At 37.3% G+C, this 23,578-nt stretch overlaps 2 protein-coding genes across 3 annotated transcripts; one reads left to right on the top strand and one right to left on the bottom strand.

The window, feature by feature from the left end:
• Positions 1 to 1,548: 1,548 nt before the first annotated feature.
• LOC106874142 (histone deacetylase 8) lies at positions 1,549 to 17,680 on the bottom strand. Of its 2 annotated transcripts, XM_089339984.1 has the most exons (11): positions 17,312 to 17,679; positions 15,019 to 15,071; positions 10,557 to 10,693; positions 9,288 to 9,435; positions 7,900 to 8,012; positions 7,488 to 7,565; positions 6,753 to 6,861; positions 6,012 to 6,184; positions 5,077 to 5,171; positions 4,631 to 4,736; positions 1,549 to 2,637 (listed from the first exon to the last, which is right to left on the bottom strand). In XM_089339984.1, exons 1-11 carry the CDS (start codon positions 17,531 to 17,533, stop codon positions 2,609 to 2,611), a joined length of 1,263 nt encoding a protein of 420 aa, XP_089196110.1. In that variant the 5' UTR covers positions 17,534 to 17,679; the 3' UTR covers positions 1,549 to 2,608. The 2 variants fall into 2 exon arrangements, with proteins under 2 accessions (XP_089196110.1, XP_089196111.1); XM_089339985.1 differs by lacking the exon at positions 4,631 to 4,736 and having other exon boundaries at positions 2,495 to 2,637; positions 17,312 to 17,680.
• Positions 17,681 to 19,547: 1,867 nt separating this feature from the next.
• LOC149131427 (eukaryotic translation initiation factor 3 subunit E-like) lies at positions 19,548 to 23,477 on the top strand. The gene is made up of 2 exons (XM_089339983.1): positions 19,548 to 20,695; positions 22,880 to 23,477. Exons 1-2 carry the CDS (start codon positions 19,880 to 19,882, stop codon positions 23,384 to 23,386), a joined length of 1,323 nt encoding a protein of 440 aa, XP_089196109.1. The 5' UTR covers positions 19,548 to 19,879; the 3' UTR covers positions 23,387 to 23,477.
• Positions 23,478 to 23,578: the final 101 nt, after the last annotated feature.

Consider the following 23,578-nt stretch of genomic DNA (forward strand, 5'->3'; position numbering starts at 1 on the left):
TTTTTTTTTTTTAACGAAATAAATAGGTTAAAAGTTTCACATGTGTCTTCCCACCCACCGTCTTTTTTTTGTGCACATGTGAAAGATAGGAAGAGAAAGATATAATATATATATATATATATATAGATAATACTGCGACAGAGAGAGAGAGGGAAAGCGATGATTAAAAGGTTGTTACTACATGGTTATTCAGAAGGTCTTGTCTGTTTGCGTAACTGGCAGACATTTTTGTTGTGTTCGTTTTTGTTTTTTTTTTACAGCTATTTCAAGAGCTGCAGAGTTTTGATAATCTTGTGAGTAATACTCTTTTACTTGTTTCAGTCATTTGACTGCGGCCATGCTGGAGTACCGCCTTTAGTCGAGCAAATCGACCTCAGGACTTATTCTTTGAAAACCTAGTACTTATTCTATCGGGGACATAAACACACCAGCATCGGTTGTCAAGCGATGACGGGGGGGACAAACACAGACACACAAACATATACACACACATACATATATACGACAGGCTTTTTTCAGTTTCCATCTACCAAATCCACTCACAAGGCTTTGGTTGACCCGAGGCTATAGTAGAAGACACTTGCCCAAGGTGCCACGCAGTGAGACTGAACCCAGAACCATGTGGTTGGTAAGCAAGCTACTTACCACACAGCCACTCCTAATAATCCTTTCTACTAAAAGCACAAGGCCTGAAATTTGTGGGAAAGGGGGACCAGTCAATTACATCGTGTTTCACTGGTACTTAATTTGTCGAACTCCCCATCCCCACCCCAATGGATGAAAAGCGAAGTGGACTTCGGCGGAATTTGAACTCGGAACGTAGTAACGGGCGAAATGCCGCTAAGCATTTCGTCCAGCGTGCTAACGATTTTGCCAGCTCGCCACCTTAATAATAATAATAATAATTGATTCTGGTTTTATTGGCCACAAGGGCTAATATAAATTAAAAACAATTTAGGGACAAAGACAGGACGAAAGTTACAAAGGGTTTTGTCAGAAAAGAAGAAAACGTTCGTGTAAACAGTGAGAAAAACAGAGAAAGATATAACAAATAAAACTCCCAATAGGGGGGGGGGGCGCTTCGAAAGGTTACACATAATAATCTTTTCTACTAAAGGCACAAGGCCTTAAGTTTTGTGGGAGGGGGCAAGTCGATTACATCGACACGAGTGTTTCACTGGTACTTAATTTATCAACCCCTAGAATGATGAAAGGCAAAGTTGATCTCGACAGAATTTGAACTCAGAACGTGGAAACAGACGGAATGCCACTAAGCATTTTTCACAGCTTCCTAACGATTCTGCCATCTCACCGCCCTAATAATAAAGAAGGGGGGGAGGAAGGGGATTCAAGTCCCGTCGAGGATGATTTTGCCTTTCATCCTTTCGGGGTCAATAAGATAAGTACCAGTTGAGTAGAAGGCATCGATGCAATCGATTATCTGCCCCTTTCCGCAAAGTTTCAGACCGTGTACCTTTAGTAACAACGATCGAGCAGGCATTCAAAAATGAAAAAAAAAAAAAGAATGAGAAAAAAAAAAAAAGAAAATTTTTTCGGTAAATTTTTATTTATTTCAAAAACAGATAAAATAATATATATATAAAGGATATAACAAAAATATTAAAAGGTAAATTATGAAAACATTTTAAAAGACATGAATTTACACCCATCAATACACACACACACATATATATACAGAGATACATATGCATACACACATACCATCATCATCATCATCATCATTTAACGTCCACCTTCCATACTGGAATGGGTGGGACATACATACATACATACATATATATATATATATATATATATAAACATAGACATACACACATATCAAGATACACACGTATATGAAAACAGACACACACACACACATCGACACACATAACAGGCATTCAAATTTACATTATGTAAATGTGAACTTGTATATAATAGTAGATTAGTGACGGACAGGTGGAGAAGTGGTTTTATTTACGTGTGTGTGTATGAGTCAGTGAGAATCAGGTTTTGTAAGCACTTAGTTTAGATAGTAATCTTACATACGCAACTGCACATACACACACACAATATATACACGTGCGTAGTTATTCTCACACCTATGTACATTTATACATGTACATATATTATATCATACATATACTTATATACACACATGTACAAATACATATGCACATACACACACATATGTACAGATGCACATTGACAAACATGCACACACATACATATAGATACAGATGCACATACAAATACACACACATGCACATTCACACATAAATACACACATGCACCATCATCATCATCATCATCATCATCCAAACAAACATAAAATACATACATTACATTTGCACACCTTGCACGTTCCATACTTAAATGCAATATAGTAAGTCACGCATCTAACATTATTTCGATGAGAATCACCAGATGAAAAACACAAAGGCGCAGCAACCAACAACAGATTTTCTTTTCCCTCCCCTTCCCCCACCCCCCAGCAAAAAACACTTATTTCAACATTGCTTCTGTGGTTAACAAATTCCTGCAGTTAAAACATAAAGACAGCCACAACAGGGTCCTTTCATCTCCTTCCTTTTAAGAGACCAATGTTCTATTTCGCTCTCAGCTGGCTCAGGTTCTCTGCAAATAGAAAAAACAGAAATATACATAAATGAAACCAGGAGTCTGTTTTTTTTATATCTTATGCTCTCGTTAAGACTCTCATTACTATATTTCTAATGAGAATGTGCTGTCATGGTTGTGTGGTTATGACAATTGCTTTACAACCACGTAATATCAGATTCAGAAGTTCAGTCCTACTGTGTGACATCTTGAGAAAGGGCCTCCTAAGTGCCTAGTGTTTATTCTATTGGTCTACTTTGCCAAACTGCTAAGTTTCGGGGATGTGAACACACCAACATTGGATGTCAAGCGATGGCAGGGTTACACACAGACACATACACAACAACACAAATATATTCCGTCTACCAAATCCATTCACAAGGCTTTGGTTGGCCCAAAGCTATAGTAGAAGACACTTGCCCAAGGTGCCATGCAGTGAGACTGAACCCGGAACCATGTGGTTGGGAAGCAAGCTTCTTACCACATAGCCATGCCTATATATATATATATATATATATATATATATATATATATATATATATATATATATATATATATATATATATATATATATATATATATATAATAATAATATTAGGGATAAAATCCAAAATTACAGGTAAAAACTCAATTAAAATCAATTTATTAAAAATTTAAATTAAATTAAGCTTCACAGTATAAAATATATATATATATATATATATATATATATATATATATATATATATATATATATATATATTAAACAGTGAATAACTAACTTCAAAATATCAATTTGAAAACCACTCCTATCAGAAAAATTATTTAAAATAATAATTTTTGCACTTCAATGATTAGATGCTCATAAATTTACAAGAAGTGACTCTGATAGGAGTGGTTTTCAAATTGATATTTTGAAGTTAGTTATTCACTGTTTAAATAGGGAGTGTTTTATTACAAACATGCACACATACCAACACACACCCTTACATAAGCACATAGAGAGATGTACACACATAAAAACATAGCACCTTACACATACATACACACAAACACACATATACATGTATTCGTTCACATATATTCATACATAGATATATATACACACAAAAAAATAGTGGGAAAAGAGAATTAAGTAGATCAGGAATTAAAAGAATGGAATCTTTTGATGCAAACATTTTGATATGAAATGGTTTCATCTATCTATCTATCTATCTATCTATTTATCTCTCTCTCTCTATATATATATATATATATATATATATATATATATATATATATATATATATATATATATATATATCATCATCATCATCGTCATTTAACGTCCGCTTTCCATGCTAGCATGGGTTGGACGATTTGACTGAGGACTGGTGAAATCAGATGGCTACACCAGGCTCCAATCTGATTTGGCAGAGTTTCTACAGCTGGATACCCTTCCTAACGCCAACCACTCTGAGAGTGTAGTAGGTGCATGAAGATATTCAGTATTCCTCATAAGAGATGGGAAGGGGCCAATTTTTATCCCAAGCCATCAAGGACAAGAGGAAAGATCGTATTACGAAGCTTTTGAACAAACTCAAGCATCCCCTCCAACCGAACATGTTTTGGTTTTTCTCAGACAAGAAAAATTTCTGCCAGGATCAGATGGTGAACACACAGAACAGCAGCTGTTACAGTATTTCTCATGTTCTGTCATCGGAATATGCCTCCCCCCAACAAATGTCAAATCGTTACAAGCATTCTTAGGCTTGGTAAACTGCTATCATGACCTCCAGACCTCAAAATAATACCAACGCAAAAAAGATAGGAAAGATTTCCAGAAAACAGACAAAGATACCTCAATTCAATAAGAAGCACAATATTTTGACCATACACAGATGTAACAAGAAGCGAGAGAAGATACAACACCGATGATGATGATGATGATGACGATGATGATGGTGGTGGCGGTGGTGGTGGTGGTGGTGGTGCCACAAAGAATGAATGAGAGAGTGTGTGAAAGAGCGACTGAATGAGCTTCAATACTAACCAAGAACTTTCTTATAGATGCTTCTGATGTTTTCATAAGAATTCAAGTCTTTCCTGTTTCCTGGATCCACAGTCAGTTCATAACTCGGTCCATAAGTAATGTAATACTAAGTTTACGAGAAAGAGAGAGAGAGAGAAAAAAAAAAAAAAAGAAACACATTGTCAGAAGAGAAGAGTTTTCGGTAAAATAAAAGCAAAACTTGCTTCCTTTAATTCAGTTTCCATACTTGTCCTCCTCACCTATGATGAAGACTGCAAAGTAACAACCAAAAGAGCCTAATTGAAAATACAAGCATTATCCAGTCTGGAAACTGAAACCACGATCTTGCAATCCAGTGTGGAACGCTGTAACCACTAGACCATTCACCTTCACAACATCAATAACTCAACATATCACAAGACATCAATGAAATGAGACAATCAGGTGAGAAATTCAAACACTAATACCTTATGATCTGGTATGTTTGGAGACAGCTTCTTGCCAATTACTGCAGCAGTAACCAAAGTCCAGGTCTTTGATGTATTACAAAAATTATAACCTCCTGCAATTAGTTAAAAAAAAAAGCAATCATCATTATCCTTTCTTCTATGGGCACAAGGCCTGAAACTTTGGTGGGGAGGAGTAAGTTTGTTATATAAACCCCAAGGGCCCTAGTTGCACTTATTTCATCGACAACCTCAGCATAATTTGAACTCAGAACGTAGAGGGAGATGCAATGCTGCTGTGCATTTAGATCAGCACGCTAACAATTTTGCCACCTCACCAGAGCCCTGGAAACAGTGAGTAAAAATCTTGAGAAGTACATGGAACAAATAGGGGTTGGACGATTTGACTGAGGACTGGTGAAATCAGATGGCTACACCAGGCTCCAATCTGATTTGGCAGAGTTTCTACAGCTGGATACCCTTCCTAACGCCAACCACTCTGAGAGTGTAGTAGGTGCATGAAGATATTCAGTATTCCTCATAAGAGATGGGAAGGGGCCAATTTTTATCCCAAGCCATCAAGGACAAGAGGAAAGATCGTATTACGAAGCTTTTGAACAAACTCAAGCAATAAGGGTGGAGCACTTGTAGAAAACAGCACTGCTTGGAACCGCTTGAATATTCCAAATGGTGCTCGAAAAATAAGGGGTGTTACCTTAGTCTACTGGTAGTGAACAGCTGATACCGTACTCAACTGGTACTTATTTTACCAACCCCAAAAGGATAAAAAGCAATGTCGACTTCAGTGGAATTTGAACTCAAAACATAAAGACAGACAAAATGCTGCTAAGCATTTTGCCCGGCATGCTAACGATTCTGCTGGCTCGCTACCCTAATAATAAAAATAATAATAATAATAATAATAATCATCATGATCATGATTAAATGAAACTAACCTCCGCCCAAAAGCAACAAAGGAACTTTAAGTGTGGTGAAATAACGTACACAGCTCATCAAACTCTGTGGGGTTAGGTTAAACGAGTTCATTGGATCCCCAGCAATTCCGTCAGCTCCACATTGGCAGACAATTGCTTCTGGTGCAAAAACATCTATCACTTCAGACATTATCCTGTAAGAATAATAGACAAAAAGAAATTCTTCACAAGAAAAATGAAACCAAGCAGAGGTATATATATATATATCCAACGAGCACTCACCTTCAGTTATACCAATACTAAGCTAACATCATCGTCCTACTCATCATCGTTTAATGAACATGTTCTATGCTGGTATGGGCAGGACAGTTCGGCAGGCTCTGATGGACTCAAGGACAATATCATAGTCCAGTGTCTTGGCATCTTGTATATTTTCATTTTTAAAGTGCCCCTGGACTGGCTCTTGTGTGGGTGGCACATAAAATGCACCATTTCGAGCTTGGCTGTTGCCAGTACCGCCTGACTGGCCTTCGTGCCGGTGGCACGTAAAAGCACCCTCTACACTCTCTGAGTGGTTGGCGTTAGGAAGGGCATCCAGCTATAGAAACTCTACCAAATCAGATTGGAGCCTGGTGTTGCCTTCCAGTTTCACCAGTCCTCAGTCAACTCGTCCAACCCATGCTAGCATGGAAAGTGGACGTTAAACGATGATGATGATGATGAGAAAAGAATACATGTTTGGTTCAATTGGAAAATCCTTACCTTTTAAACAAGGCCACAAATTCTACGTCTTTTATTCCATCCATCAACGGAACATTGACACAGTGATGAATTCCTTTACCAAAACCTACGTCGTCTATGCTGCCAGTTCCTGGATTGTCAGAGAGAAGAAAGGAAAAATGAAAATGAATCAGCTCCGTCTATGGTTCCAGCTAAGAGGCGTTCAGCCATTATCACTTGGAGGCAGCCTAGTACTACCGCCAAGACCATTGCTTTGATCCCACAGTTTCTCTCATGTTGAACAAGGTAGTTATAGCCAAGTTGACATTGCCAGCACCCACCTCGGGTCAGCAGAAGTGTTGGTGCCGATGGAAGACACGCAAGCATGCTGTCACTGTGCACCGAACCCCCTGACAAATCAGGGTACTAAGTTAATGATGGTTGTAGTAGTAGTGATAATGGTTGTAGTAGTGTTGGTGGTAGCAGCGATGGTGGTGGCAGCGATGGTGGAGGTGGTGGTAGCTGTAGCAGTAATGGAGGTACTGGTCATCATGATGGCCATGGCAGTAGAACCAGCAGTAGTAGTAGTAGTAGCAGTAGAGTAGAACAACTGACCAGTCACATGACCCACTCACTGCTGACCAACCACAGTTAAATGCTATTCCTTAGAAGACACTTACTACAAGGCGAATTAAAAATTATAAATCTAAAAGAAAAAAAGAAACAAAACCATTTTCCTTAAATTTCCAGAATGTGGCAAAAAAAAAAAAAACTCACCAGGAAAGAACCCAGGCAACAGTTTATGGAAAGACACGGTAAACACTTTTGATGTGACTGCAAAAGCTTCTTCGACACCTGGGGAAAATAATAATAGTAACACTCGTTAAGGTAATCTCTACAGATTTTCTGTAGAAATCAAAGCCAAAGGTCAAAGGTAAATAACGAGATCGCGGATGGAAAATGGATAACGAGTGTATATACGGCAGTGGCGGCGGTGATTCAAAACCTGCTGCAAACAAAGTTTTTGACTATTGTTAGCAAACCTTTGATTTCACTAAACGTTTCTACCTCTATAGAGTGTATTGAGTACACTAAGATATCGTTCTATAAAAACTACCAAAAAATTTCTATGAAATTTTAAAAAGAAAAGAAAGAAAAATCAGAAATATAGAAATATCGAAATTCTTACCATCTCCATGATGCAAATCGAGATCTACATAAAGGACACGACTGAAGGTTTTCCTTAATTCCAGAATTCCCAGAACACAGTCGTTGACGTAACAAAATCCTGATGCAGAATCTCTGGAAGAGATCAAGAAGGAAAGAATTGACATACAGCAATCATCACCATCAACACTGTCAGTCGTCATCAGTCGTCATCAGTCATCATCACCATCAACAGTCAGTCGTCATCAGTCATCAACACTGTCAGTCGTCATCAGTCATCATCACCATCAACACTGTCAGTCGTCATCAGTCATTACCATCAACAGTCAGTTGTCATCAGTCATCATCACCATCAACACTGTCAGTTGTCATCAGTCATCATCACCATCAACACTGTCAGTCGTCATCAGTCATCATCACCATCAACACTGTCAGTCGTCATCAGTCATCATCACCATCAACACTGTCAGTCGTCATCAGTCATCATCAACACTGTCAGTCGTCATCAGTCATCATCAACACTGTCAGTCGTCATCAGTCATCATCAACACTGTCAGTCGTCATCAGTCATCATCAACACTGTCAGTCGTCATCAGTCATCATCAACACTGTCAGTCGTCATCAGTCATCATCAACACTGTCAGTCGTCATCAGTCATCATCAACACTGTCAGTCGTCATCAGTCATCATCAACACTGTCAGTCGTCATCAGTCATCATCAACACTGTCAGTCGTCATCAGTCATCATCACCATCAACACTGTCAGTCGTCATCAGTCATCATCAACAATCACCATCACCATTATCATCAATCATCATCACTCACCATCACTCACCATCACTGATCATCGTAACTGTTTTAACGTCCTCTTTTCAATGCTTGCATGGGTCAGATGGAATTTGTTGAAGCAGATTTTCTATGGTTGGATGTCCTTCCTGTCTTCAACCCTCACCTGTTTCCGAGTAAAGGAATATTTCCTCATGGCCAGACATGCCCCCAGAAGATTTGAAATGAAAGACAGCATTGACTGAGCAAAGCTATGACCAGAGAATTTCCAGCCATGACTCTCTTGATACACATTGTTGTCTAAGAATACATTATGCAATATGCTCTTCCTCCCATAAAAAACGCTAGGGTGTAACTTTAGCTAAATGCAGCTGCTATTTCTAGCAGCTAGAACAACCACCAAGAGGCTCTCATGCTTTGCAGACGATGGCAAAATAATGTGTGGTAATAGTAGCAAGAATTACAATGATGCCATCTTTTTAACGCCTAGTTTTCTCTGCTAGCATGGCTCAGACAGAATTTGTTCCTGTCACCAACCCCACACCATGGCATACTGTGGGATTGAACCCCACACCTCATGACTGTGAAGTGAATAAAATAGATCATTCAAGACAAAACCCTCACCTGTGAGCATGATGCCAACCTCCAAACCAGTTGATTGCTATTTGGCAAGGGTTTTCTTTATCCACAAGACAGCGGGCTGCTTCAATGGTACTACCAGCGATGTGGCTCACGTAGTCGAAGATGCCCTTCTCAGTGGGACAATCATAACCTACAATGTGTAAAGGAAGCATAAAAAAAAAAAAAGAATCAAGTGTGATGTCTTCTGATCGACCATTAACACAAAGGGAAGTAGCTTTCAACAAGCAAATTGGAAAATTCCTATAAGAAATAAAAGTGGTAACTATACCAAGAAGTAATGTTTGTTGCCACTTCAACATGGTTCATCATCATCATCGTTTAACGTCCGCTTTCCATGCAAGCATGGGTTGGATGATTTGACTGAGGACTGGTGAAACCAGATGGCTACACCAGGCTCCAATCTGATTTCGCAGAGTTTCTACAGCTGGATGCCCTTCCTAACGCCAACCACTCAGAGAGTGTAGAGGGTGCTTTTATGTGCCACCGGCACGAAGGCCAGTCAGGCGGTACTGGCAACGGCCACGCTCAAAATGGTGTATTTTATATGCCACCCGCACAAGAGCCAGTCCAAGGGCACTGGCAACAATCTCGCTCGAAAATCCTTACACATATCGATATTACTACCATTTTTTAGCCTCCAAGGGGACACCGCCTCTAGCTGGTTGTCAATGTAACTTTCTCTTCACTATATTGTTGTATTTCTGGATGGTCGGTTATTTTTTTTTTGCCAAATAAACACACACGCACTATATATTTGTTCTTCATTTGTTTATTACTGAGGATGGAGTAAGTGGAGCAAGAGCACACATGAAAACGAAAAGTGTCGCAGATGTGTGATTAAAGATTTCCGGACATGAGTTAAAATAAAAACAGTAAGAAACGAGTGAAGAACAAATATATAGTGCGAGTGTTTATTTAGCAAAAAATGGTTGGCATTAGGAAGGGCATCCAGCCATAGAAACCAAGCCAAATCAGACTGGAACCCAGTGCAGCTCTCTGGTTTAAAAGGTCCAGTCAAACCATCCAACCCATGCCAGCATGTACAACAGACGTTAAATGATGATGATGATGATGAGATGTGTGTGTGTATAAGTGTGTTTGTGCATGCATGTGTTTTTCCCTTGCCTTGTCATTGCATGATAGAAAAATAACCAGTGGTGATGAGACGACCAGTTGTCTCCTCAACATATCCATTTCATACATCAATGGGTAACAAAAATGGGGAGTGGTGGGCAGCAGGGGAAGACTCACTTAGTCCAAATTGTTCAGCTTCTTCACTGTATTTCTCTTCATCATCGAACTTATTGATAGATTCCAGAAACTGCAGGTAATTCCGACAGTGGAATTCAGCCATTTCATCAAATGTTGCCTTCTTCGGAGAAACAATCCTGGCAAATAAAAATAGAAATAAGTATATTTTTGGTGTCCTTCTTCATTCGGAGAACAGTTTAAAATATATAAGAGTTTATATGCTTTTCAATATCATCATCATTTAACCCTTTGATTACCAACCCGGCTGAAACCAGCTTTGGCTCTGAGTAAAAATGTCATGTTTTCATAAGTTTTGAATCAAAATCTTCCACCAAACCTTAGTCACAATCTATGTACCTAACACTAGCTGAATGATAACTGCGCAGGAGTGGCTGCATGGTAAGTAGTTTGCTTACCAACCACATGGTTCAGGGTTCAGTCCCACTGTGTGGCACCTTGGGCAAGTGTCTTCTACTATAGCTTCGGGCCGACCAAAACCTTGTGAGTGGATTTGGTAGACAGAAACTGAAAGACGCTCGTCGTATATTTGTATATGTATATATATGTGTGTGTGTGTATTTGTGTGTCTGTGTTTGTCCCCCAACATCGATTGACAACCGATGCTGGTGTGTTTATGTCTCCGTAACTTAGCGGTTTGGCAAAAGAGGCCGATAGAATAAATACTAGGCTTTGGAAAGAATAAGCTCTGGGGTCAATTTGCTCGACTAAAGGCAGTGCTCCAGCATATAAATACATGCATATAAATATACATGTATATAAATATACATGTATATAAACATACATGTATATATAGATGTATGTATATATATATATATATATATATATATATATATATATATATACATACATCATCATCGTTTAACGTCCGCTTTCCATGCTAGCATGGGTTGGACGATTTGACTGAGGACTGGTGAAACTGGATGGCAACACCAGGCTCCAATCTAAATTTGGCAGAGTTTCTACAGCTGGATGCCCTTCCTAACGCCAACCACTCAGAGAGTGTAGTAGGTGCTTTTACGTGTCACCTGCACGTCCTATTTTTAATATGAATTGTCTTCACTTTTCACACCCAAGCATGAAACTAGCATCACTTTATTGACCGAAAAAATGACAAAATTGCAAAGCCAACTAACTGCAGGGCAAATGATTTAACTGTAAATATAGAATACAATTTTGTCAAGTGCTGTGTAAACTATTGAGCTTATTTGAATCTTCCCTTGTTGGATTAATATTTCGTTTAGCAAACTGAGAATGCAATTAGGCACAATAGTGTATACAGTTCTATATTTAAGAGATGAGGAATTATTTACATTATTTACATTATCTACATTTGACGGATATTCGTCCTCATCTTGTTTGAAATTTCCCCAAGTTCGAAATTTCCCCAGGTTCGAAATTTCCCCAAGACACCTGACGAAGGCTGGAGGGTATATCAGCCGAAACGTTGTGTTAACAACAAACAAGATGAGGACGAATATCCGTCAAATGTAGATAATGTAAATAATGTACAATAGTGTATGTCCTGCTGTCTCTAACTAAAGTTAACTCATGGTGCATAACATTATCAAAATCATACTAACTATAGTTGAATTCTTACTCTCTTTCTACTTCCATCTCAATAAGCATCATACATAAACATTACATGTTCTTAAAATAATAACAAGTCTTGAGCAATTGCTGCCAATATCCTTTTACTTCCTCAATGCACTAGCATTCAAATAGTACCTCATGCACATTCAACTGTTATTTTTATTACACAACTGTATGAGCCTTTAGGTAGTCACTTGACCTGCAAAAATAGCAGTCAAACGACACATTATCTAAGTGTTGTAGTGAAAATGATATCCCACTTCCCATGTGACAAAGCGGCATGAGTCAGCCACTATAAAGTCAGACAGTCAGCCAGTCATAGCAAGTAGTAGAGTCGTTGTATGAGTCCTCAGATGGGATTGGTGTCAGTTGTGTGATATATACGAGTCTGGGTTACCGGCAAGGTAGACGTTTCAAAGTCACTGTCTTGTGGAGCTATCAGTGATAGCATGGTAGATAAGTCAAAGGTAATAAGACATGGAATACCGCCACAACATAATTGGGATCTTTTTTAAAACGGGGGCCACATTTTTCATTAACGAAACACTTTGAAACTTGGATCACTGGTAGAATGTGTCATATAAAACATCTTTTTCTCTTAGTCTTCTTAAAAAAAAAAGAAATCCATAAATTATTCCATGTTAAAGTTGTCGTATTTCTGTAATTTCAACCAATCACTGACGTCCATTCAGCCGATATACATTAAGTGCCGACTACATAAACAAACGATTCTGAAACAATTAACCCTAACCCTAACCCTAACCCTAGGGTTAGAGTTAGGGTTAGGGTTAAAGCAAATTTAAAATGAAAAAAGCAAATAAAACGAAGAATCGTTTGTTTATGTAGTCGGCGCTTAATGTATATCGGCTGAATGGACGTCAGTGATTGGTTGAAATTATCGAAATAAGACAATTTTTTACATGAAATAAATTCGAATACAAAAATATTTTTCTGTTCTATAACACAAAATAGATAAGTATACGAAGTTTGAAAGTCTTTCGGTACCAAAAGCACTACGTAAAACATTAATGAAAAATGTGGCCCCCGTTTTAAAAAAGATCCGATAAGTCAAAGGTAATAAGACATGGAATACCGCCACAACATAATTGTAGCGACAAGAATATTACAGTGCCAATGATAACGTACAAGTGGACAATGATATAAACAATTCACAAGGATAACGTTGAAAAAAAAAAAAATTTTTTACAAGAAAATAAACAATTCATGCAGATGACATTGAAAAATTTTTCACATGGAGAAATTAAAAACTCAACATTTTTGCTGTACATATTTTACAAAAATATCTGTAAGATTATGGAAAACTTGTTAGAGGATCTAGTTGGGTCGCAAAAACAGCAACAACAACAAATGAAGTTGGTGACAAAACCGGAAAATACGTTTTTGCCAGACCATGTAGCAAATTCAATAAATGAATTTAAGCATGACCTGAAAGAAATATATGTATATATATACATATATATAAATGTATCTATATATACATATATATATATATACATATATACATACAATATATATATATATATACATATATACACACAATATATATATATATACATATATACACACAATATATATGTATATACACATATATATATGTATATATACATATATATGCATATATATCTATAAATATACATCTATATATATATACATACATATATATGTACATATATATATATGTGTGTGTGTGTGTGTGTGTGTGTGTGTGTGTGTGTGTGTGTGTGTGCGAAGAAGTAATAAATTGTTGTTTATTAACAAAAAACACATTGCCTTTTGATATTTATCTTTACATTCAGTCAAACACTTATATCTGGAACCCACTTACATACTTTCCTGGCCAATGTGGGATTGTCTTTCTAATCTTCCTCTAGTTACACACACATACATGCATGTATGTGTGTGTGTATATATATAGGAGTGGCTGTGTGGTAAGTACCTTGCTTACCAACCACATGGTTCCGGGTTCAGTCCCACTACGTGGCACCTTGGGCAAGTGTCTTCTACTATAGCCTCGGGCCGACCAAAGCCTTGTGAGTGGATTTGGTAGACGGAAACTGAAAGAAGTCCGTCGTATATATGTGTATATATGTATGTGTGTGTATATGTTTGCGTGTCTGTGTTTGTCCCCCCAACATCGCTTGACAACCGATTCTGGTGTGTTTACGTCCCCGTAACTTAGCGGTTCGGCAAAAGAGACGATAGAATAAGTACTAGGCTTACAAAGAATAAGTCCTGGGGTCGATTTGCTCGACTAAAGGTGGTGCTCCAGCATGGCCACAGTCAAATGACTGAAACAAGTAAAAGAGTAAAAGAGTATATATATATATATATATACAAGTATACAAACATACATATATACATATATATATACAAACACACACACATATTGAGAAAAAGGAAGCATGTTGATTTTGATTTTATCTTGAGAAGTTCGAAAACAAACAAAAGCACTAATAAAGGATTATCCAAAAAAAAAAAAAACATTAAAAAAAAAGCAATTAAAAAAACATTTTTTATATCAGTTTGGGTGGCACATAAAATACACCATTTTGAACGTGGCCGTTGCCAGTACCGCCTGACTGGCCTTCGTGCGGGTGGCATGTAAAAGCACCCACTACACTCTCGGTGTGGTTGGCGTTAGGAAGGGCATCCAGCTGTAGAAACTCTGCCAAATCAGATTGGAGCCTGGTGTAGCCACCTGGTTTCACCAGTGCTCAGTCAAATCGTCCAACCCATGCTAGCATGGAAAGCGGACGTTAAACGACGATGACGATGACTATATCAGAAAATACACAAAACACAACTAATTAGAAAATAAAAACTTAATTACCTCATATATTTTGTCAACCCATATGCTTCAATCAGAGCATGAACTAGTTTACCCTGGAAGTAAAAATATTTAAACAGGTGTAAGAGACAATGTTCTAATTAACGCAGATACAAAGGTAAAAATCAATATGATGCCATCACCAGATCAGTGTCAGGTAACTGTTAATTGTGTTAATTGTTCCAGTCATTTGACTGCAGCCACACTGGGGCACCACTTTCAAGCACTTTATTATTTAATCAACCCTAATTAATGGGATGAGAAGCCACATTGACCTCTGTTAGGTTGGAAATGTCCATAAGCATTTTATCAATAAGCCAGAAGAAATGTCAATAAGCATTTTATCAATAAGCCAGAAGAAATGTCAATAAGCATTTTTATCTGACAAATTAACAATTCTGCCAGCTAGCCACCTTATAAAGACGATATACAAGGTGGTATCAAAAATTTCTCGGACTAGTTCTGTAGCGTGCCAACAGATGGCAGCACATGGTGCATATCCGGAGTATGCTCACTCACTTGGGCCATTCTCGCCACTCTCATCCACTTATCAATAAACTGACCAGGAGGGGCAGTATCACTTTCTCCACTCACATTTTTCCTTTTCAAAAGTTTATGAAGACTTGACCAAAGAGAAAGGTGCCTGTCTTCAGCCTTCTCAGTCACATCCATCCTCTTTTAGCAAGGCCACCAAACAAGTTAACAACTGCCTGCCTGTCCTGCCTGGCCTAAGGATGATGACAGGACGATCTTTCACAATAAGGAGGAATTCTGCTTTTAGTACCCCATAAAACCCCTTGTAACTTTTCTAGTTTTTGGAATTTCCAGAAACTATTTGTGAATTTGTGTTCTACACATGGGAATTCATATAATTATGCAGAAAAAAGAAATTGTGTGTGTGTGATTTAAGGGCGATTTAGCTGTTATTTTGAGTACTACTTAAATATAAAGGTCCCGACACATCTACAGTGTCCACAAGGTCTGGGTACATGGAGTAAATAAAATCATAACATAAACAATTAAATATAAGAAATAATAATTTCTTAAAGTATGTGTTAATCCCCATGTGGGTACATGGAGTAAATAAAATCATAACATAAACAATTAAATATAAGAAATAATAATTTCTTAAAGTATGTGTTAATCCCCATGTGGAGACATGGAGTAAATAAAATCATAACATAAACAATAAAATATAAGAAATAATTCTTGAAATTTTGAAAATTATATCGACCAATGTTGTGAGGTGTGTCAGTATGTATGTGTGCGTACCCACAAGTTATTTTTTTTCTACATTAAATTCCGATATAATCGTAATCTACAACATCTGAAAAAATATTTATAGAAAATTCCATTTAAAAATATCCATTCTGAGTGTTATGAGGAAACAAAGTCGAGAGGGGCACAATTGTGTAGGTACGCCTTGTATTTTGTAAATAAGTTGCGAATGTAGCTTGATAGGGTAAAGATCTACATGAAATGGAACTGTATATTTTTTTTTCGGTAGAGATGGACTATATGTAATCTGAACCTTCCCCACCCTTATTTATTAATTTTTTTTTACGGAATCCCACGTTTTAGGCTATGGAGATTCCGATTCTGAAAAAAAAATTTTTGAAAAAGTTCAATTCCCCTCCCCCACCAAGCAGGCTATTTACATGCTAGAAATAACAGCCAAATCTCACAAAACTAGTGTTAGGGTTAGGGTTAGGTTTACCCTGTGGATCTATATAAAAACCGGGCGGGGGGGTCGAAATTTTGAAATTGAGATTTTTGAAAATTTTTTTCCAGAATCGGATTCTCCATGGTCTGAAACATATGATTCCGTAAAAAAAACAAAATTTAAAAGTGGGGGTATACCCAGATTACATATACTCCATCTCCACCACATAAACAATTAAATATAAGAAATAATTCTTGAAATTTTGAAAATTATATCGACCAATGTTGTGAGGTGTGTCAGTATGTATGTGTGCGTACCCACAAGTTATTTGTTTTCTACATTAAATTCCGATATAATCGTAATCTACAACATCTGAAAAAATATTTATAGAAAATTCCATTTAAAAATATCCATTCTGAGTGTTATGAGGAAACAAAGTCGAGAGGGGCACAATTGTGTAGGTACGCCTTGTATTTTGTAAATAAGTTGCGAATGTAGCTTGATAGGGTAAAGATCTACATGAAATGGAACTGTATATCTTTTTTTCTTCACTTTTCAAAACAATCCTGTCTCCATTCAATATTAAATAACAGGAAAAAAAAAGGAAGTGAAATAAATCCTTGAGCAACTTACTCTTTGTCGAACTTTTAAACCGAAGTTTGACCATTGTAGCAGAGAATCATTGAAGATATACGCAACCTTAGGAGGATAATCGTCGCTTTTACATGTATTCATTTGATTGCGACAATCTTTAAGGGTCTTCGTAGGGTCATCAGAGTCCTTTACAGAATCAGGTTGTTTCGCTGATGCTGGGTCTGCTGTCATTGTATCAAAATAACATTCAACGTTAGCCATTTTTTGAAAAATCTTTTTCAAATTTACCGCAAGCCTCCAAGGGAGGCAACTCTAGCTATGATTGGAAATGTGATTTTGGCGCTATTGAAACTGATGAAAAATGTTTTTTTTTAAATTTATTTCAGTCATTTGACTGTGGCCATGCTGGAGCACCGCCTTTAGTCGAATCAAATCGACCCCAGGACTTATTCTTTTGTAAGCCTAGTACTTATTCTATCGGTCTCTTTTTGCCGAACCGCTAAGTTACGGGGACCTAAACACACCAGCATCGGTTGTCAAGCGATGTTGGTGGGGACAAACTCAGACACACAAACATATACACACACACACATACATATATATATATATATATACATATACATATATACGACCGGCTTCTTTCAGTTTCCGTCTACCAAATCCACTCACAAGGCTTTGGTCGGCCCGAGGCTATAGTAGAAGACACTTGCCCAAGGTGCCACGCAGTGGGACTGAACCCGGAACCATGTGATCGGCAGGTGTCGTTTGCCTTCGCTCATCAATATCATATATTTTATTTATCATTCATCTCATTTCTGTTTTGTCCAGCCCGCAAATGCTTCTATCAATGTAAACCCTTTATGGCTAATCTGATGAAATAAAGAAGCTTGCTTCCCAACCACATGGTTCTGGGTTCAGTCTCACCACGTGAGACCTTGGGCAAGTGTCATTTATCATAGCCTTAGACCTATCAAAGCCTTGTGAGTGGATTTGGTATATGGAAACTGAAATATATATATATATAAAGAGAGAGAGAGAGATGTATGTATGCATTAGTGTCTATTTGTCCTCCCACCATCGCTTGACAACCGATGTTGGTGTATTTACGTCCCTGTGAACTAGCGGTTCGGCAAAAAGAAACCAATAGAATAAGTACTAGGCTTACAAATAATAAGTCCTTGGGTCGATTTGTTCGACTAAAGGCGGTGCTTCAGCATGGCCGCAGTCAAATGACTGAAACAGGTAAAAGAATATGTGTGTATGTATGTATTATATAGATAGATAGATATTTATAGATATACATATAAATATATATGCATATTTTTTAAAAAATGGCGCCAAAAGTGTTAACTTCTTTAAAGGGAAATGCGACCGGAAGTAACCGAGACGAAAGCAACAAGGACTGGCAACTTTTCTGTTGCTTCTCCCGCCATAAGCGGCATTAGAATGCACAGTTAAAAATAATAATATAATGCTTCAATATTTCAAAAATACATTAGCAATTGATTAAACAAAATATTTATTTACTATATTATTATGAATAAAATATTAGTTATTTTTTATTTCCAAAATAGAGTTAAACAAAAAAAAAAAAAAACCGATAAAAATAGTTTAACATCGACTAATCAACTTCGCTGTATGTCGTAAGTGCAGATATTAAAATAGACAACATCGAAATTGTTTGATAGTTTTTTTATTAAATTGTTTCCAAATGAAATACGTTATTATTAAATTTACTGTATTTTTCCTGGAAGTCTTTATATTTATGTGTTTATTTCGATAAACAACCATAATTTGTCCGTCTTATTCACGGTTCACGAAGAAATTTCGTATATACCATGAAGGAAGAGAAGGAACGGATATAATGCAATATAAACTTCAATAAATAGAAAATAAGAATCTATTTTTATTTAATCTTTAAATGTTTTTATTTAATATACTTGATTCCACTGCAATTAGAATAAATAAAAATTAAGGATACGGAAAAAAAATGTACTATTATATGTAAGTTTCAGGAAGCGCATGTTTGCGTTTTACATGTAACCCAGCACGTATAAAGTATAAACTTTATTCAGTGTTTGCAAAAACGAAACGAAATCAATATAACGTCTAATATATATAATTTAAAACTGTATAATAGATTTTATTTTCTTTATTCGAAATTTAAATAGTTATGTTTATTTAGAATAAATGTCGTCAATAAATATTATATTGTAATTGTTTTTATATCTTCGTGAGACATGACTAAGCGGTGTTGGTAACCGTTTCGGTTTTTGTATAAGCTTACAACAAGCGCTTGACTTCTCATGTCATCGTGTCACGTCTTGGAAAAGTTTAACGAGTTTCATCTTGAAATATCTCCAGGATTTACTTATTTAGCCAGGAAACCATTTGGCTCGGAAGTTATTTTGTTAAAGACGAATATTTTTAAAGAAAAAAAAGACGGAATATTTAAAAAGCTTGAGGATTCTGTGAGACCAGTAGTTTGAAATCTTTTGTTCTTCCTCTCCAATGTGATTGTAGTTTTCTTCATCCTTATTTGATCAAACAAACAAAGCACTTAATAATAACAATAATAATCATAACAACAACAACAACAACAGCACCATGGCAGTATTTGATTTAACTAACCGTTTGTCACAGTATTTCGACCGGCATCTCATTTTACCATTCATGGAATTCCTGTCCGACAACAACGTGTACGATAATAAAGAATTAATTCGAGGGAAACTAGAGATTATCAGCAAAACTAAAATGGCCCGTTATGCCATAACCCTTCATCACGATCTGTATCCGTTGCAAGACATCCCCAAAAGTTACCACGAGAACTTAAACCGTGTCTTGGCCGAAGACAAAAAACTCAAGGAACGGGTTGAGAAAATCGCCGAAGTCATGAATGATCCTGAAGTAATGAAAACCATCAGTAACTTCAGAGATGGAAGCCAGTTGTATGAATATCTCACCACTCGTCATGATATCAGTAAGAATATTACAGAAGATATGTACAACTACGCCAAGTTCCAGTTCGAATGTGGCAACTACGAATTCACCAGCCAATATCTCTATTTCGTTCGTATTCTTCTACCAACCAACGACAAATTCTACCTCAACACATTATGGGGTATCCTGGCATCAGAAATACTTCTGCAAAACTTCGATGCCGCTCTGGAGGAACTAAACAGGCTGAGGGAATATATCGACACCAATGCAGCTTTTTGGCCCGCCTTGCAGACCTTACAGCAAAGAACCTGGTTCGTTCACTGGTCCTTGTTTGTGTTTTTTAACAATTTGGATGGCCTTGATCTACTCGTAGATTTATTTCTTTATCAACCTCCATACCTGAATACAATCCAAACTGTTTGTCCTCACATCCTTCGATACCTGACCACAGCTGTTATTATCAACAAGAGTCGCCGGAGATCGGTGAGTTGATTATATTATTTATATATACTATTATAAACTAACATGTGTCTGATACTAACTCCTATTAATTAACTAAAGTACGTATACTCCATCAATACACAATCTGTCTCTCTCTTAACTATCTCACCTATGCACGTGTGTCAATATTTCGACCTATTTTACCTTATGCTAAGAATTAAAATGGTACGCTAAAAGCTAGGATTGCCGATATTTATTGTATAGGCATTTATTTTGTTTACAAACAATTACGAAACACTGTAAATGGTTCAGAGAATACTATAAATGAATCGACGAACCATATTCGGTCTAAGAATACGAAGTGCTCTGTTAGGCCTGCCTGAAGCACAAATTCGTCCTCGTTGCCATGTTTTTTCTTTCACCCTTCCCATAAGTTTCAAATCTCGTCAATTCTAGTTTAGACCCTGGGATTCTCTCAATATGGCATACCAAACAAAAAAAATTACTTTAAAATTTCTCTTTTTTTTTTTTATAGTGTGGCTCACCTAATGATGATCCCTGTCTCATGCGGCCCGCTTCTTGAAAAAGGGGTTGCTCATGTCTATTTCAGACCGTTCTTCTATTTCAACTGGGTTTGCATTGAAGGAAACGCAACAAAATAAATTCACTAAAGGAATCTGTCAGTGGCTCCTGTTGCCCTTGGTTGTTCTCACCTGGATTCTATGAGGGGGATTTTGACACCCCACCCCCTTTTTTTTTAAATTGGATCTTATTCAAATGCCACCAGGGTCGACTTTGCTTTTTTTTTATCCTCTTGGGGGTCGATGAAATAAGTACCAGTTGTGCATTGGGGTTGACGTAATCGACTTCGCCATTTCCCTAAAGTTGCTGTCCTTGTATCAAACTTTAAAATCCTTGTTATTATTTAAGGCGGCGAACTGGTGGAATTATTAGCATGGCGAGCAAAATGCTTAGCGGCATTTCGTCTCTATCTACGTTCTGAGTTCAAATTCCGCCGAGGTCGACTTTGCCTTTCATCCTTTCGGGGTCGATAAATTAAGTACCAGTGAAATATTGGGGGTCGATATAACCGACTAGTCCCCTCCCACCAAATTTCAGGCTTTAAGTAGAAAGGATTATTATTATTATTATTTATTAAAGCGGTGAGCTGGCAGAACCGTAAGCGCCCCGAGCAAAATGCTTAGCGGTATTTCGCCTGTCGCATCGCTGTGAGTTCAAATTCCGCCAAGGTCGACATAGCTTTTCATCCTTTCGTGGGTCGATGTTATCGATTACCTCCCCCCCCCCCACCTAAATTTCAGGACTTATGCCTGTTGTCGAAAGGATTATTATTAGGGCAGTGAGCTGGCAGAATCGTTAGCACGCTGGGCAAAATACTTAGCAGTATTTCGTCCGTCTTGGCACTCTGAGTTCAAATTCTGCTGAGGTCCACTCTACCTTCCATCCCTTCGGGGTTGATAAAATCAGTACCAGTTGAACATTGGGTCAATATAAATGACTCACACCCTCCCCTGAAATTCCATGCCTTGTGCCTATAGTAGTATATTATTATTATTATTATTATTATTAAGGCAGTGAGCTGGCAGAATTGCTAACACACTGGACGAAATGCTTAGCGGTATTTCGCCTGTCGCAACATTATGAGTTCAAATTCCGCCAAGGTCGACTCTGCCTTTCATCCTTTCGGGGTTGATAAATTAAATACCAGTAAAATACTGGGGTTTATGTGATCGCTTATCCCCCTCCCTCAAATTTCAGGCTTTGTGCCTATAATAGAAAGGATTATTTGGACAGTTTGACAGATCTGACAAGTCAAAGGACTGTATTGAGCTCCAATTTTCGCTTTGGCATAATTCCAATGGCTGGAAGTCCTTCCTGATGCTAAGCACTTTACAAAGTGTACTGGGTGCATTTTTGTGACACTAGCACTAGTGAGGCTCCCCAAGTAACTTGCAAGCAGATGCCTTTCAAAATGATGGAGAGATGACTGCTATTTCTAGCATATGTAAATAATAAATATAAAAAATTAGCTACTCTGAGTTGAGATAGATTTACAAATGTAGTTTCGAAATCTCTTATGCCTTCATTGAAAATATTCTGATAACCAGTTCAATTTCCCGACCAGCAAATCATCTGTAAAAAGCATTGTAAATTTTTAAACAATATGTTTTTTTTTTTTTTTTCCCTTTCTTTCTGTATTTTCAGGTTCTCAAGGATTTGGTGAAGGTCATTCAACAGGAGAGCTATTCTTACAGAGACCCCATCACTGAGTTTGTTGAATGCCTCTACGTCAACTTTGATTTCGATGGTGCCCAGCAAAAACTACGGGAATGCGAAGCCGTCTTCTGTTACGATTTCTTCTTGAGCAACCTCGTCAACGAGTTCATCGAGAACGCGCGTCTCCTCATCTTTGAGATTTTCTGTCGAATCCACGAGTGCATCAGCATCAACATGCTGTCGCAGAAGCTGAACATGACACCCGATGCCGCAGAGCAGTGGATTGTCAATTTGATCCGACACGCCCGACTCGATGCTAAAATAGACTCTAAACTAGGTCACGTTGTCATGGGAACAAAAGCCATTTCCCCTTACCAGCAAGTAATCCAGAAAACCAAAGACTTGCACTCTCGTTCCCACTTCCTTGCACTAAATATCCATAAGAAACTAGGATTGAAATTCCCTGAATCTGGCACTCAGTGGGGACAGGATTAATATAAAAATTTACAAATGTACAGTAAATTTATGAACATATATATATATATATATATATATATATAAACAATAAATAAATAAATACATTGGGCTTTTGAATTTATTTTTAATTTCAGTGTTTTTACTTCAATTTCAAACAAAGGAAATTGAGTATACAATCACATTTTGATTTTTAACAGTAGCTAGTTTATT

The sequence above is a fragment of the Octopus bimaculoides genome, chromosome 22, assembly GCF_046866305.1.
Source record: "Octopus bimaculoides isolate indiv1 chromosome 22, ASM4686630v1, whole genome shotgun sequence".
Classification (NCBI taxonomy): Eukaryota; Metazoa; Mollusca; class Cephalopoda; order Octopoda; family Octopodidae; genus Octopus; species Octopus bimaculoides.